This window comes from Daktulosphaira vitifoliae, unplaced genomic scaffold (assembly GCF_025091365.1).
Source record: "Daktulosphaira vitifoliae isolate Bord-2020 unplaced genomic scaffold, ASM2509136v1 Scaffold_3, whole genome shotgun sequence".
NCBI lineage: Eukaryota > Metazoa > Arthropoda > Insecta > Hemiptera > Phylloxeridae > Daktulosphaira > Daktulosphaira vitifoliae.
Genome location: NW_026099574.1, coordinates 8,715,786 through 8,733,510, shown reverse-complemented (window position 1 = coordinate 8,733,510; position 17,725 = coordinate 8,715,786). Strand labels below are relative to the sequence as shown.

Here is a 17,725-nt window from a genome sequence, read left to right as displayed (position 1 = left end):
AAAAAAAAAAAAAAAAAAAAAAAAAAAAAAAAAAAAAACACATCATAGTAAAACCAATTGCATCGAAGCTAAAAGCCAAATATGATGCAAATATGCACAAATATATACTTTATAATGAATTTCTTCTTCTTAAAGTCAAGATTTTATTATATTATCCATTGTCTTTAAAACTCAAGTTATAGTTTATATTATTAACTTGACGGCTTGTATAACTCGATCAGAAACGCGTCCTTCCTTGGGGCATAGCTATCGAAGTTAGATGCCCTTTCTCCGAGCTATACAGGTTTTCCCGTCCATTCTCATAACAAGAATTGTGTTTCTTTGTTTGACGGAAATTAAATAAGAATAAAAAAATATACCATATTATAAATTATATATTATGTTGTCTAGTTTTTTTAAATCTAGCCCTATGTGCAAGACGGTGATGAATGACGAGGTACAAAATAAAATAAAGAAAATACGACTGCTATGAAAAATTGTTCAGGCATAAAAGACTGCGAAAAAAAGCAGTAAAAGGATATGTGGTAAAACACATCAGAAGACGAGCAACTAATTCAGAGCTCATGTACTAATTGAACTCAAACTAAATTCGAAAAGAGAAAATCAAAAGCTTGATGAAATAATTTATCTATTATGTTAAAATATACTTCAAATATATTTATTTTATATATACAAACAAATTTTTTCAGACGATAAATAAGTTATTTTATCATTTAATACAGTTGATAGAACTATATAAATTTTAAACATACATTTTTAATGAATTTATGAATTAATATACATGAATTCCTATATATGCACTAAACTTTAAAATATGAAAAATATCCATTATAAATACTTTTATAAAAATTTGTAGAGGTATACATGATCAATATTCTAAACCCTTATAATCGCGTACACATAATTTACAAAGATATAATTGCATAAAATTCCGTGTTCTATTTATCTCTAATAAGAAAAAATATGCTTTTAAAACACTAAGAAAGCAATAATTATATAAATAACCAATATTAATAAAATTTAAATTGAGTCAAAAATTATAAGAGATGTGGAAAAATGAATCACTCTGTATACATATAAATATAAATAATATACATACTGTCAGTGTTAATTTATCAGAAAGTAAGGCAATTAGGTATAGTCCTGTCCAATTGTACAAAAAAAATATCAACAATTCATAAAAATAGTGTCCAGGATTTTTTGATAGTTCATCAACATTAATATATGGAATCAAATACATGTATAAGAAAAAACGTATCAAATGATCATAAAACAAAAAAAAGAAATATATAATAAGGCAAGGTCCAAAGGCAGTACTTAGATCTTCAACTATTTCACAAAGGTGAGCGTGTGCTAAACGTTCAAATTCTATTGATTTTGCCATACTCTGAAGTTTAATAGTATCCATGTTGGATATTTCATTTTTCCATCGTATATTTAACATTTTTAATCTCCAACGTAGTTCATTGCAAAGTATCAATACATAAGTGGAAATAAAGTATTCCAATGCCTATATAGTAAAGTTGTATGTCAATATAAATAATAATATTGTTATTTAAATGTTTAATTATTATAAATTTTAAACACACGTGTGTTACCCATAAAATATTTTTCATTATAGAACTTGCAATTTATATTTTAGCTTCGATGCGAAGCTGAGAAGGTATTAATTTTACTATAATGTGTTTTTTTTTTTTGTGTGTCTTTTACCACTTTTTCTCAGCTCTCGCCTAACCGATTTCTTTCAATGATACGTCAAAATATCACAAATCGTATCTAGTCGAAGGCATTACCCTCGAAAATTGAAAAAATTTCCTTCATTCCCCGTAAATGGCGAAAACCTCCAAAAAAATTACAAATTTAAAAATCGCTAATTTTCGAAATTTTTTCAATTTTTTTTACTTAAAACTGCCATAACTTTTTCAAAAATGAACAAATCAATATAATTTTTTTTTATAGATGTTTAATGTCTTTACCTATCATTTGGTATATTTTTTTTATAAATTTAACCCTTTACCAGCTCACAGAGGGGATTCAAAATGACAACTTTTTCACAAATAATTAACTTTTTCAAATTAACTTTTGAAAGTGTTCCGGAAATACTGAAACTTTTATAAATATCTTAAATTAAAGCTTATGTAATATACTTTAATATAAAAAAAAAAAATGTGAGACTTTATTTTGTATTCACGGTGAAAATGGCTATCAAATGATATTTTTGTGTGAAAATTCTCGATTTTATATTTTACATTTTTAACTTTATAATGCTATAACTTATTGAAAAGTGTACGGATCAACACAATTTTTTCTATAAGAAATAATATTTATATACTTCTTTCATTCAACATACTTTTTTTTTAAATCGGACCATTTCCCTTAATACAGGGGGGGTTCAAAACATAAAAATGCATATAGAAAGTAAAACTTTTTCAACTTAATTTTTAAAAGTGTTCCGGAAATACTGACACTTTTATATATATCTCAAATTAAAAGTTTTTGTAATATACTTTAATTAATAAAAAAAAAAAATGTTGGACTTTATTTTGTCTTCACGGTGAAAATGGTTATCGAATGTTATTTTTGTGTGAAAATTCTCGATTTTATTTTTAAAATTGTTAACTTTATAATGCTGTAACTTGTAAGCCAAACTAATATACATCAGCCTCACTTTACAAGAACCCAATGAGTTGGTCCACCCTGGGCCGAGGCAAAGCCGGAGCACCAGGGATTTTGTACCTTATCCTATGGGGAAAGGTTATGAAAACTAGTAATAATTTAAGATAACAATGATTAGATTTTATTAAATATTATGATTTAATTTTGTAATTATCATAACAAAATACAATTTCTTGAAAAATTAAAACATTCTACTAAAGAATATATATATATATAATCATAAAATAATAGAAAGAAAAATCTATATATATATATATTAAATACCAAATTGTATGTTAAACACAAAATGTAAAAAAAAGAAAACACTATGAACAATTAACTTAAGGTCAAGGATTCCCAAGGAACTATAGGATTAATAGTATGTATAAAATAATAAGTATGCCACAAGTATATTCCAAAATGATTCAGTCAATAATATTTTTTTGCCCCATAAATTATTTATTTTACTTAAACTTTAGCATTTGCCACATATAACTGTAAAACAGTAAATTGTGTTTCATTGCACTAATCTAAAATTAAATGTCTACAGACATCCAGGCATCAGAACGGCCTCTGGATTTTCTATGTAATGTAACGATACATGATTCGTATATAGTGCTCACCTAGACACTATTTAAGTGTTCATTATCAGACAAATTTGCTGAGATACCAAATTCTGGATAAATAACTTTTAGCATAATGTTAAATAATTTATTTAAGAATGTACTAACAAGATAAACGGAAAACAGAATAAAATAGTAGGGTAACCTGGGCATGACAGATCCAACGCATGTGTCAGGGTAAAATGGACATGTCACCAACGTCAATGGGTATTCCCTACATAAATGTAGGGGACCCATTGAGATGTTCACCATGTCCACCCTGACCACACCCGAGGACCTGTCAGGTCACGAAAGAATAATCAAAGAAACGGGAAAGACTTGACCATAATTAAAATTTATATAGTCAGTAACTAATATAAGAAGAAAAAAAAAAAACATACCGTGTGGTCAGTTAACCAAATAAAAGATAACATAAATAATTTTACATGAGCACATTGTGCAAAGAGAAAAAAAAATCCAAAGGAAGATATACCATATTATTGTTGAGATGTCCAAATCTTGTTGACTGTATACAGTGCCATAATGATGGCCAAGCCAAAATGACAAACTTCTACTCCATCCTTAAACTGGACGGCAACAGACAGAAAAATTCTACAAAGATGATGATGTTAGATCAACAGGTGTAGATGTTGAGGATGATGATGTTGAGAAATTCTTTTTTGAACATAACCGTGATTTTTTCTTATGCCGGCTTGATCACACATGGGAGAGGGTACTTGACAGTGTGTTCATCATTATGGTTTTTTAGGATGAGAATCACAGGTGGTAGGAAATATAGATCAATTTAATCAATAATTATGTGTGTATGTGCAACACTGAACCTACGGATGTACGACGCGCACTGTTTGAATACAGTTACCTGTGACCTGATACTCATGATAATTTTATTACGTTACAAACTTATAGAAAAGTGTATGGATTGACACAATTTTTTTATGAGAAATAATATTTTCATTCGACATACTTTATCTTAATCTGAATATTAATAAGGAACTAGCAGATCATGTTACTTTTGAAATAATCCACCAATTTTTTAAAATTAAACACTATCTAAAGATTTGCATCGATGCGTTTTATTTTGATAGTGATTTTAATCACTATCAGATATCATTATACTTGATCCAACTATGCACGTCACCACTGTGCTGCGACCCTCCTGTACTGGATTTTTTTTATTGGTATAACTAAATTTATATAACTTATTTATCAATAATTTTAAAATTATAAAATAAATATATAAAATAAATTATAAAATTAAGTAGTAAATTTTATAATTTTCAAAGTGATCTAAAATAAATTCAATAAAAAAACTGATGAACATAAAAAAAAACCATAGAAAAAATTAAAAATATTCATCTCATGTGATAAACATTTTTTTTATACATATGTTAAAAAAAACTTCGACTAGATACGATTTGTGATCTTTTGACGTATCATTGAAAGAAATCGGTTGGGTGAGAGCTGAGAAAAAGTGGTAACAGACACAAAAAAAAAAACACATCACAAAAAGAAACCACTACCTTCTCAGCTTCGCAACGAAGATTAATTGATTTAGTGCAGAATAATAAACTTGCACTAAAAGATTATTTAAATATACATTTGATAATTTTTTAATTTATTTAAAAATACTAAATAACAATGTTTTCTTTAATTTTAAGAGTAATATTTTACATTGAATATTCAATTATTATTAAAAACAATGATAATATGACTTTGATTTAAGGAATTCTTACTTTAATTAAAAAGGTTGCATTAAAAAAATGACGATCTCGTATTATATTAAAAATATAAATATAAGTAAAGTGGGATTTTCTAACTGAGTACATAAATATTTTACCTTAAAAAAGTATTAATGATGTTGCTTAATGATATTCCATTATAAATCAAATCTATAATGCTGAAAATTATCATGGTAAAAATGAGTAGTAAATAAACATAAATTATGCTTCGTGAATTAATTTTAAACTGAAATTGAGACTTGTATTGTTTGTCAAATTTATGAATTTTATTAATGATTTGCGGTGTTGTTCGATCAGCATATATTGTCGTAATTAAATGAAGACATCCTTTCATAGTTAAATTAAATTTTCCATACATCAAACTAATTGATGTGTTAAATATATTATCAATAATCAAAATGCATAAAAACAACAAGTGCATAATCTGTAAATTAGTATTAAATTTAATCAACCATTAATCAATAACCTTCTTTATTTTGTTTTCTATGTTTATTATTACTAAAAATTATATTTTAATATTATTTATGATAAGTATAGAAATGGATGATTTTTTTTAACTGACTTTATTGTAAAAGTAATAAAAAAATGGTCACAGATGGAAAAAATTATTTGTTCTATTAAAAATTTTAATTAAATTCCTTTGGTATCAGTTTTAACTTTTAAAATTGTTAAGTAAAATATACAGTATAGTCTACAATGTTTTGACAAACCCTATAACTTATGATACAGCAAATATTTTGTGTTACATTTTTTTTTACTATTTGGAATACATATATATTATATATATTATTTATCTGTAATAAAAAAAAAGAGTTGTATATGATAATTTTTAAAACTTTTTGATAAGTTGATATCAACTTAATGATAAGTACTTTATTCCCTATGAAGCCTATACCTATTTTTAACATGCTTATATTAGTTTCACCTGTATGTATGTATGTATGTATGTAACTCTTCAAACGCCACGCGTTATCGCATATTCCGTCGTCTAGACTAGACTGTCATAACGCATTCACCCCTCCCCACACCTCGCCCTCCACTCGACAGCACACTATTCCTATAAAAATTTATTTTTAGTTATCGTACCCGTACACGCGTGCTTGTCATCAATATTATATATATATAAACAAATTTTTATTTTGACTGACCAATACCGCCCGCGTCTAATGCGCCTTACGTATATATATTTATATATTCCTACCACCGTTTATACCTCAGGTATAACGTTAGTCCGACCCGCCCGCCCACAAAATACGGTTATACCTAGTGCATGATACGTTTACGTACTTAAGTCGCTTTACTTGTATATATATGTATATATATATTCAAATTACTATTAAAATTTATTTATTAACACGCTTTATTTTAATTAAGAGATATAAAGTATTCATTCCGATTACGAGGGATGATTTCCGCATCGTCATTTTTCGTCACTATCTCCACGTTCCGGGAGTGAGTAATTTACGCGCCTGCTGCTTTCTTTGGATGTGGTAGCCGTTTCTCAGACTCCCTCCCCGGAATCGAACCCTGATTTCCCGTTACCCGTTACAACCATGATATTGATAGTAACTACTATCATAACATAAAACTAAAAAGTGAAAAATAAATATAGTTTAAAAGCGTGTTTTTTTAGTTTTTTTAAACTATATTTATATGTTTTCAAATGCTTGTTTCTCAATGAGTAACAAGCATTTGAATACATTACATAAACATGCATTTGTTCTAAATTTGTTATTAAGCCATCAACATTTTTTGTGGAGCTAAAAAATAGTTATTTCAATATTTTGAAAAAAAAAAAAAATTAGTTTTATTTTATTTGTTTTTTCTTTATGGTTATAAATAATATGATCAAAAAATATGACTTAAGTGTAGTCTACGAAGGCAATAATTATTTTTTAAAAAATTAACAAAATGAGTTGTATTAAAAGTTATAAGTGATATCAGTTAAATATGAGACACTGTATGATACATGCTTTTTCATTTTTTTAATTAGTTATTTGAGATACTTACTATTAGAAAAAAAATATTCCATCCCCATTCAAATTCAAAAACGCCAGAATAAACATTTTTAACACTTGTAAATAATAACAATTTTTCAATAATCAACGTTGTTCTTATATCGTTATAAATACTTTGTTTTAACATAGTTATTTTTATGTATTTCAAGGAACATACTACAAACACCAATCTTTTGTTATTGAATATATAACTTTAAAACGCTTTATTATTAAATGTCTTTTGGCGAGATTATGTTTTGAGATAATAATTTGTCGCTTAATTAATTGAAGTAGTTTAATAAAATACATGTTTAAAATCTAAATTATACCAATTAAATATTAATGAAAATAATAATTCTTCGATACATTAATAGTATGTTAAAAGCATACGTTTGACTATACTTTAAGATTATCCGATTTTTAAAACGTTCATATAAATGTGTTGCTGTGTTCATTGCAAATTTAGAAATAATTTATTTTATCTGAAGTAATCTAAAGATAAAATTTAATAGCCCATGAATTATTCTTAACATTTATATTTCTCCAGGGAACTGAAAATGAATGTTATTACCAACAGTCATTGGCTAATTTAAATGTTTCTAAATTAATGTTCGTTTAAATATTAATAAAATGTACTTATGAATGTTTTTAATTAAGTAGTAATATGTGTACGCAAATATTTATCAGATATGAAGGTATTAACCTATTTAATAGATCAACTCAAAATTTAAATAGCATAATTATAACGCAATAATAATGTAATTCCATGTAAGAACAACATTGCAATATTGGAAACATTGCCTTTAATTACATATAATTTAAAATTAATTACTAAATTGCCATTTAGTACTACAAGTATGGAAGAATACAGTTTTATGATAAATCGATGATTATTGTGTTTATATTAATTTCATTTTGATACTATCTATACTCAGGTAAGTCTAGTATAAAGAACGATATCGGGATAATTATGAAAGATGAGATGAAAAGTAAAGTATGAGCAATTGTTAGGAAAACTCACAGAATTATAGTCGCAAAATTGATTTTCGAGAAAAAAGTGCTGAATGTAATAAGTGCCTATGCACCATAAGAAGGATATAATGAAATAGATAAGGAAGTGTTTTGGATAGAGATAGTTGACATGATGCAAGGAGTAGAATATAGAAAAACAGAAGAAAGACGGGTAAAAATACCCGGATCTGGTAGTGGAAATTGAAAGGAGATTATGGAAAAGATGAGGATGGTATGAAATGTCGAGAAAAACATAAATGATGCGTGGAATTGATTTGCTAGTCGTGTAAAGAATACTGCAAAGGAAATTGTTGGTAAGAGTAAAGGTAGAATGCCAGAAAAGAAGGAAACTTGCAGAGGTATAAGACCGTTAAAAATTAATAGAAAGTAAAAAAATCTATTTCAAGAATGGCAAAAGAGCGAAATGAGAGAAAATTGGACGGAGTATAAACTTTGTCCAAATAACCCAAGTGTGTAGTAAGTAAGGAGTAGTTTAAGATGTATAATAGGTTAGGAACAAAGGAAGGCGAGAAAGAAATCTATATTAGTATGCAATATATCTATATTATGTAATTTCGTATTAAATAGATCAACTCAAAATCTAAATAGCATTATTATAACACTATAATGTTATTCTATATATATAGATAATATTAGAATATTGGAAGCATCGCCTTTAATTACATACAATTTACAATGTTTCTATTTAATACTACAAATATTGAATTATACATTTTTATGATAAATTGATGATTATTTTGTTTGTGTTATTTTAATTAAGATGATATCTATATCATCTCGATATCCTTTCATCGTTTTAAATATGTCAAATAAAAAACATAATATTAAAATAGTAATACTTTAAATCTTCATTCTTTAAAATAACATTTATACTATAACTTATTAAGATTTTAAATTATATTCAACTCAATCATATTAAATAATTACATTTAGTTTTATTTTTTATTAAAATTGTTGTGTTTAATTTTAATGAATCCTCATAAGACTTTATTTAAAAACTCACCAATACATCAAACTGACAATATTATTAAATCAAAATTTCTCAATTCATTAAAGCTAATTAATTTTCTTTATTTATTATGTGGATTTAGAAACCTGTCATTCTGTGTTTGGCCATCTAAATTTTTAATTTTGAAAGGTTCAAGAGTGCTCATTCTTGATGAATTTTTTCGAACAGGAATCTACTGTTTACTATCATTTCTTTATCTTCAAAGGCCACCATTTTATTGTTTTTACTACGACTTAATTCATTTTTGGTTAACCTTTTTGGTTATTCGGTATAGTGAAAAAATAACAATAAAGTAAGTAAATAATTCTACAACATTAAAAGTTTCAAATCATATTTTAAAACAGTTGCAGGTTCATCGAAAATATTCTCAACTATCATTTTAAATATTCTACTCTTCCACCGCTTATTGAAATGCCTGCATTTAAAAATAAATTTTGGATTTCAATTTTAATACTATTCATCACTTTTAAAATAATAATACTCATTATACTTACATTAGCACTCCCTAGTAGAAGGTTCAGCATTATGGAATTCACAACAAATGTCGTCTTTGACATACCGAGATTAACTGACTTTGTTATTGTTTTTAGTGCATGTTTTTTCTTAAAACAAATAGGATATAGATTTTCCATTTTAGACATGGCATATAGTATATTTGTTATTTTATATTTAAATATAACAATAACTCCAGGAATTTTCATAATAGCACAAGATACTCTATTCATCATTGTACTTCTGAAACAAGCAACTTGGACTTTTAATCGGGTAATTTTAGATAATCGTACATTAGTAAGTCAATATCTATTGAAAATCCATTAATTTAATTTCAATTATTTAACTCAAAATAAATAATAGTAATTACAATTTATTTATCATGTTCCTTTATATTTTAATTTATTTAATAAATAAATAAAATAAAGCATCGTACATTTAGAAAAGAAAGATTATTTCATTTTTGCGATTATGTCAAATTGCCGATTTACCGGAAGACAAAAGAATACAGGTGAATATTAAAAATAGTAACATAATTATAGCACAACTCGCTATATTCAAAGTTATATTTTATAAAATACTTTGAGTATGAATTTTATGGATAAATTATTTTATAAAATTAGTACTTTTATAGATATCATTTTTAGTATATAATATTTTATTTGTTTTTAGATTTGTTTAAATTTCGTTTTATGTAATTTTATAATCTATAGTTGCAGTTTTTTATGAAACAAGTTTCTTGTTATGATAATAATGAGTTGGCATCAAGTGGCACATTTAAATACAATTTAAAACTAATTTTATCGGTAAGGTTTTATTATAAATACTCCATAAAGTATTATATAAATTATTAATATTATAACAGTTAAAAAATCATGAAAGTGTAAAGTTAAACCAATTAAATAACATATTTATGTTAATTAGTTTATTAATTAAGAAAATAATAAATAAGCCATAAAATTATCCAATAGAGATGGTGATATTTATTTAATTTTCTCTATTATTATTTGTTATAGTGGATATATTAATTGGTTATTGTTAACATATTAATTTTTTTATTCTACACATAAAAAATTATAAATAAATTATTTACATACATTAAGTTGCTTCATTTTTTACAATAATTATTTCTTCATTCTCAACTCTAATTATCGTTGGAAATATCAAAAATGTTACCTGAAGGTTAAAGCTTATAATTTTAATATTAAGCACTTTCCCAGTGTAAATAATGATTAAAAATCATTACATAAGAAAAAATCATAATACTAAGAATGAGGTTGTCTAATTTAAGTACCCACCCAAAATCTCAAGCTTTTATAGTTATAAAATGTTTAGTACCTTATAGACGACTTTGATATTAGTATTTTTAATTTCAATCAAAGTAACAATTCTTTGTAAAAAAGATTTTAAAAAAAATTTGTTTTATTTAATTAAAAATAATTATATAAGATATTTTCAAATTTTATAAGTCAATGTCCTATTTCATAATTTTGACATATTAATGGGAGTCAAATATTTATTTATTAGTACGAGCATATTTCATCCGTAGTCAGTTTGAATTTATGTTATTTTAGTTATCCTAAAAAAAATTGTTGGTTTAAACATCATGTTTTCCATGTTAATAACATAGTATTTATAATTTTTATTTTATATCAGTTTTTATGTCAGTTTGTATATTTATAAACNTATTTATATCAGTTTTTATGTCAGTTTGTATATTTATAAACTCACAGCAATGTGCCTATCTACCATTGTTAATAAATGCTACGTATCTGCGAATATCGATGTCAAAAATATCTTCTGGTATTTGTAATCCGCTGTGTATTATGTATTCATATTAACTCAAAAATTTGAAACTTTAAATGTTATTTTCTTATAAACTAATAAAGTTATATAAAAAACGGTAGCACGGTGGGATCGAGGCACAGTGTGGACGAGGCATAGATGGGACAAGTATAGATGATATCTGACAGTGATTAAAATCACTATCATAAGAAACGCTTCGATGCAAATCTGTAGATAATGTTTCATTTAAAGAAATTGGTGGATTATTCCAAAAGCAACATCAACTCTTATTTCTTTAATTATATCATGATTAGTAGTTCTTTGATTTTTAAATATATTATATGAATAAATACTAATTATAGTTTTTAAATTGAAATTGTGAGGCCAGCTATGATGTATGGTTCATAGTGTTGGGCGGTTGATAAGAATGTAGAGCAGAGAATAAGTGTAGCAGAGATGAGAATGCTTAGTTGGATGAGTGGAGTGACTAGAGAAGATAGGATAAGGAACGAGCATATAAGAGGAAGTATAGGTGTTGCGTCAATCGTGGATAAGATGACAGAANAGATGACAGAAAATAGACTTAGATTGTTTAGTCATGTTATGAGGAGAGAAGAATCAGAAGCTGTAAGAACAGTTATAGAAATGAATGTTGAAGAAAGAAGAGGTAGAGGAAGACCAAAAAACAGATTGAGGGATGTTATTGAATGCGATATGAGGACAGCTGATGTAAGTGTAGATGATGTGGAGATCGTGTCAAGTGGTAGCTTAGGATAAGGGTGGCCGACCCCAAGTAGTTGGGATTAAGGCAAAGAAAAAGAAAAAGATTACCAGAAATTCCGGTGGCAATTGACATAATATGATTGTTGTTTGGGAATGTACAATTTAGCGTTTAGTTGGGTTTAAACAATATAGTGTCAAATCAATTACCTACTCTATCAGTTGTATCTTAATATACACTACACTTAAATGATACTATAAATAAATATGCATTTATAACATTGTGTCTAATGTATAACATGATAAAAAGTAACCGTGAAATGAAAAAAATGGAATATAAATTTTAATAATCATATTAAATGTAATGTAACTCGAAAAATATTTGATTAAATGAAAAAATATAAGATAATTTTTTTGTTTATAATTGTCTTTTAGACAACTTTTGTACGAAACTTTTTTTTCGTAGGTTAAATATTTTTTGAGAAAATTAAAAAAGCTAATATTTTTGAACTTTTGCGAGGCTGTAAAAAAAAAAGCTCAATTTCAATCGATGAGGACTAGTAGTATGTCATTATACATATTTTAATTCAACTATTAATAAAACAAAATTTGGTTGGGAATTTTTTAAGAAATTTTTCCTTTGTTGACTGGCCTAGATGTCAATTTTAAACTTGTAATTGAGCTAAAAGTTATGGTAATATATTCAATTTATTTTACTATAAACTTTCATAAATCTTTATCAAAAATTTTTCATCAACTTTAAAGAACCAAAAAAATAGGTTAAAATTGAAAATTTGGACTGATTATTTTTAACATATTAAAAATCAAATCAGTAATAATTTGAAAACAAATTTTTTTTTCTTTTAATTATTATTTTATATATATAATTAGTAATAATATAAAAAATTAGAAGTGATAGAAAAAGTCTAATTGCAGATTTGAAAACAACGCGAAAATTTGATTTAGAAAAGTATATTTTTGCTTCTGATGAAAGTTCCTTGTAGTCCAGTGCATTTATTTATAGTAACAAACAGTTTTTATTGAAAATTATTGTATCAAGCCCTTTAAATTTTTATACACGTAAAAGTAAAGCAAAATATAACTTCTTTATTATTTTTATAATTTTTCCGTTTAAATTACAATATTAAATTATTAAATAACAATTTCATACTAAATTTAAAAACTATAATTAGTATTTATTCATATATTATATTTTAAAATCAAAGAACTACTAATCAGGATATAATTAAAGAAATAAGAGTTGATGTTGCTTTTAGAATAATCCACCAATTGCCTACTTTAAAAAAAAAAAAAATTGGTTGGGAATTTTTTCTGCTATTCACCAAAATTACTCCTTCGTCGACTAGAATGAATCATTAAATAGAAAAATTTATGAGAATTAAAACAATGTTATTTTTAAGATTAATATGCAGTCAGGAAATTTTATAATTACTATTTACAGTATATTTATCAGAAAAACTCATTATATTTTTGCATTTTTATCGTAATAGAACACTTAAATAGAAATCATAGTAATCATTTTTAACTAATTTTTGATATTTAAAAAGATTCTACAATTGAAATATCCAGAACTGCATTAATTTTAATGATTTACTTTAACTAAAAATGATAAACTATAGTAGATTTTCCACCTGGTAGTGATATTCCGCTCAAAACAAAGTTTGAGATAGCACGTGAATCTCAAAAGAGCAAAGCATTTGCTCGAAAACAACGTCATGACCGCATAGGTCCACACACTCTTTTTAATATCGGAGATACTGTGTTGGTGCGATCACACAAATTAAGTTCAGGTGCTGACAAAATAATCAGTAAATTTTTTATGTTATATGATGGTCCATATATTATTGTAGATGTCAAAAATACTAATTCATATGTCCTCCAAGATCCTGATAATGGGAAGATTAAGGGAACATATAATATAATCTTTTTGCGGAAGTACAGAGATCCTAATCAATAAGTCTNTTTTGCGGAAGTACAGAGATCGTAATCAATAAGTCTGCATCATAAAATTTTTTTGTCTTTTCTTTTGAATTCCATTTTGGTCAGTTCAATCTCTTGAGAAGTTTTGTCGTTTTACGTCAAATCTTCTCAGGGGGGTTTCTGTAACGTGACAAAATGTGAATNGTCAAATCTTCTCAGGGGGGTTTCTGTAACGTGACAAAGTGTGAATTTTATGATATAGATAGATTACTGTTTTGCTTTGCTAATGGCCGCGCGTACGTTATATCCGGCCGTGTAATCAGAAAACTGTACTGTTGCTGTCAAGGTGAACGCTCTACACACAATATTCTTTATCAGTTTAATAATCGTTCCCTATATGACACATACACTGGCCACCACTGTCCATACCTGTATAATTTTAATATTATTCATATTTTTATCTGTTTTATATTTTGTAAATCGTTAAGCAGATACCCTCTCCCAAACGTGTTCGTCGTCGTCGTTGTGTCTCGCCCGGTGTGTAGGAATTTTTCGTGTTCTCTTCTCTTTGAACCACCGTCGTGGTATTTTGGCTGTGTACGTTCAGCCAACATTTTTTTTGTTATTTTTCGTGTGTGTCGTTCATTATAATAATGTACTAATTTAATCAGGCGTCGGCCAATTCCGGGGCCGAGATCCCCATCTTAGGATGAGTCCCATCCGGGACTGGGTATCGTATATTGTTTTTTATTTTAATTAATATAATGTTTGAACCTTTTTCTTTTGTAAATTTATTTTGTTATGAGCTGTAAATAATTTTAGCATTGCTGTTTATAAGGTTATTGGTCAGTGGTGTGTCATGTATATTTAACACATATATATATATTATTCCCGCAGTGCCCAAGTACGGTCCGGCCGGCCAGATTACAGAAATTATCCGCCGTGTCCGGAGTACACGAACTTGTTCCGATGCGGAAGACACTTCATGTGTAATATTTAAAAGTTGTAGGTTAAAATTTTTTTTTTGTATTAATAATTGTTTTTTCTCTTTTTTGTCCCTTTATTTGCAGAGTGGTTTTTGCCTTCGGGTTTTGTCCACTATTAACTTAATTGTAATAATTTAATAAAATCCCCTTAATTTTCTTAATCAACAAAAATCTTTTTATTGCGTGAATATCTTCAATATTCACGTGTATCTTATTTCTTTTTCCCTTTAAATAATTCTCTCTAGTTTAAAGGTAACGGTCTTCGACATGCTAAAGTATGTCCACCACTGGTGACATCAAACAAACATATTTGTTATATTTACAAGGTATCAGCGTATTATAGTCTACAACAACACTTTATATTTTAGTATATATATATAATTTTTTTTAATTCACTTTGTTTCATCAAAGTGCATATTATTGGTTTTCTTATTATTTTTTTTATTTTTTTTAAATCCACTTATGGTCCAGGTGTTGTTCTTTTATGATCAAGAACCTCGCCTAAGTGGTTGGCGACCCGATCTCCTTTTGCAAGGGAGCTATGAAGGTAGCGACTCCACAATCCGTTGCGTGGCCCAAGTCGTCACCTCTCACCTTAAATATTTAAGAATAGGCAATAAATAAATAATTCTAATTTTTTGTCCCTTAATAATATCCACTGTTCAAAATTAAAATAAAAAAAAAAATCAATTTTAGTGTATTATATGCATCATTGATATATTTTAGTTGGTAATAACATTAATAATAACAAAAAATAAAAAGTATTTAAAATGTGTTAAAAATCATGGTCGGATACCATGATTTATCAAAAAAATGTAAAAGACAAACTTTTTTTTATGACGTCGCTGTCACAGTGATGGACTTATTTTATTGTCAATTATGACCATACCTAATTAATGAATATACTTTCTGTATTAGTTTAAAAATAAAAAATATTTAAACTTTGTTAAAAATCATGGTATCCAACCAGTTATAGTACTTGTTTGACACGCTTATATTAGTTTCATCTGTATGTATGTTTGTATATTTGTTTGTAAATTGTTTGTAACTCTCCACGTTATTCTTGCGTATCCCGTCGTCTATGGCCTTGAGACTAGACTGTCATAACGCATTCACCCCACCCCACGCCTCGCCTACATAAGCACAAATAAAAAGTTAAAAATAATTTATAAAATAAGCTTAAAATAAATATGAACAAAAAGTACTAGTATTATTGTGATAAAAGCGTGGGTGCTTTGTGCCATATTTTTCGTATATTGAGCACTCGACACTTTTATCACAATAATACTAGTATTTTTTGTTCATAATTATTTTAAGCTTATTTTATAAATTATTTTTAACATTTTAGTTCGATGTGCTTTAAAAGCGTGTTTTTATAGTTTTTTAAACTATATTTATTTTTTTTGTCTATTTGTATATATAGATATTATTTGTGATTTGTTTGTGCGCGTACGAGATAGTCAGCTGTGTACTACTTCGGACCGGTTCATGGACGGCATTTGTGTGTACATTCACCTCGCTTCTTTCCTATCTTGAACGTCATTTGCACTGCTCACCACCAACATTGTCGCCTTATTATATGTGATAATTCAACTTTTTCTTAATAATTTCCGGCACTGAGTATTAAAATTTGTTGACCCCACTGTAAAGGCTAGCCGTGTTGTCGCCAACGGACCGCCGGGTCAAACGACGTAAGTTTTGTCGGAAATTAGCCATCGTCAGAACTGGTACGCTAATTTTCGTCCGTAGCGGTTTTTTTTTTTTAGTTGTGTGCGTTACAACAAATTGCTTTTTTTAACACGCTTATATTAGTTTCACCTGTATGTATGTATGTATGTATGTAACTCTCCAAACGCCTAGCGTTATCGCATATTCCGTTGTCTAGACTAGACTGTCCTAACGTATTCACCCCACCCCGCGCCTCACTCATCAAACGCCGGCAATACTATTCCTGTATAAATTTATTTTTGATTATCGTACCTGTACACACGTGCTTGTCATCAATATTATATATATATAAACAAATTTTTATTTTGACTGACCAATACCGCCCGCGTCTAATGCGCCTTACGTATATATATTTATATATTCCTACCGCCGTTTATACCTCAGGTATAACGTAGTCCGACCCGCCCGCCCACAAAACACGGCTATACCTAGTGCATGATACGTTTACGTACTTAAGTCGCTTTACTTGTATATATATATTCTAATTACTATTAAAAATATATATTAACACACTTTATTCTTATTTAGAGATATAGAACTCATTCATTCCGATTACATAGGATGAATCCAGTATCGTCATTTTTCGTCACTACCTCCATGTTCCATGCTTTCCTTGGATGTGGGAGCCGTTTCTCAGACTCCCTCCCCGGAATCGAACCCTGATTTCCCGTTACCCGTTATCACCATGATATTGATAAAAACTACTATCATAACATGGAACTAAAAAGTAAAAAATAAATATAGTTAAAAAATACTAAAAAAACACGCTTTTAAAGCACATCGAACTAAAAAGTTAAAAATAATTTTTAAAATAAGCTTAAAATAATTATGAATAAAAAATACTAGTATTATTATGATAAAAGCGTGGGTGCTTTGTGCCATATTTTTCGTATATTGAGCGCCCGACGCTTTTATCACAATAATACTAGTATTTTTTATTCATAATTATTTTAAGCTTATTTTAAAAATTATTTTAAACTTTTTAGTTCGATGTGCTTTAAAAGCGTGTTTTTTTAGT

The 17,725-nt window shown here is 27.2% G+C and overlaps 3 protein-coding genes across 3 annotated transcripts in view; 1 reads left to right on the top strand and 2 right to left on the bottom strand.

Moving 5' to 3' along the window:
* The window catches only part of LOC126902540 (uncharacterized), a 14,338-nt gene extending 12,917 nt beyond the window's left edge, over nt 1-1,421 (bottom strand). Inside the window, exon 1 of the mRNA XM_050679924.1 lies at nt 1,100-1,421. Within this exon, the coding sequence (XP_050535881.1) occupies nt 1,100-1,408 (309 nt within the window). The 5' untranslated portion in view covers nt 1,409-1,421. The remainder of the gene's footprint in view (nt 1-1,099) is intronic.
* LOC126902022 (uncharacterized) overlaps nt 1-17,725 on the bottom strand; it is a 96,281-nt gene that overhangs the window by 32,090 nt on the left and 46,466 nt on the right. The window lies entirely within an intron of this gene.
* Nucleotides 9,006-17,725, top strand: part of LOC126902523 (uncharacterized) — a 34,123-nt gene continuing 25,403 nt past the window's right edge. Inside the window, exon 1 of the mRNA XM_050679900.1 lies at nt 9,006-9,184. Within this exon, the coding sequence (XP_050535857.1) occupies nt 9,016-9,184 (169 nt within the window). The 5' untranslated portion in view covers nt 9,006-9,015. The remainder of the gene's footprint in view (nt 9,185-17,725) is intronic.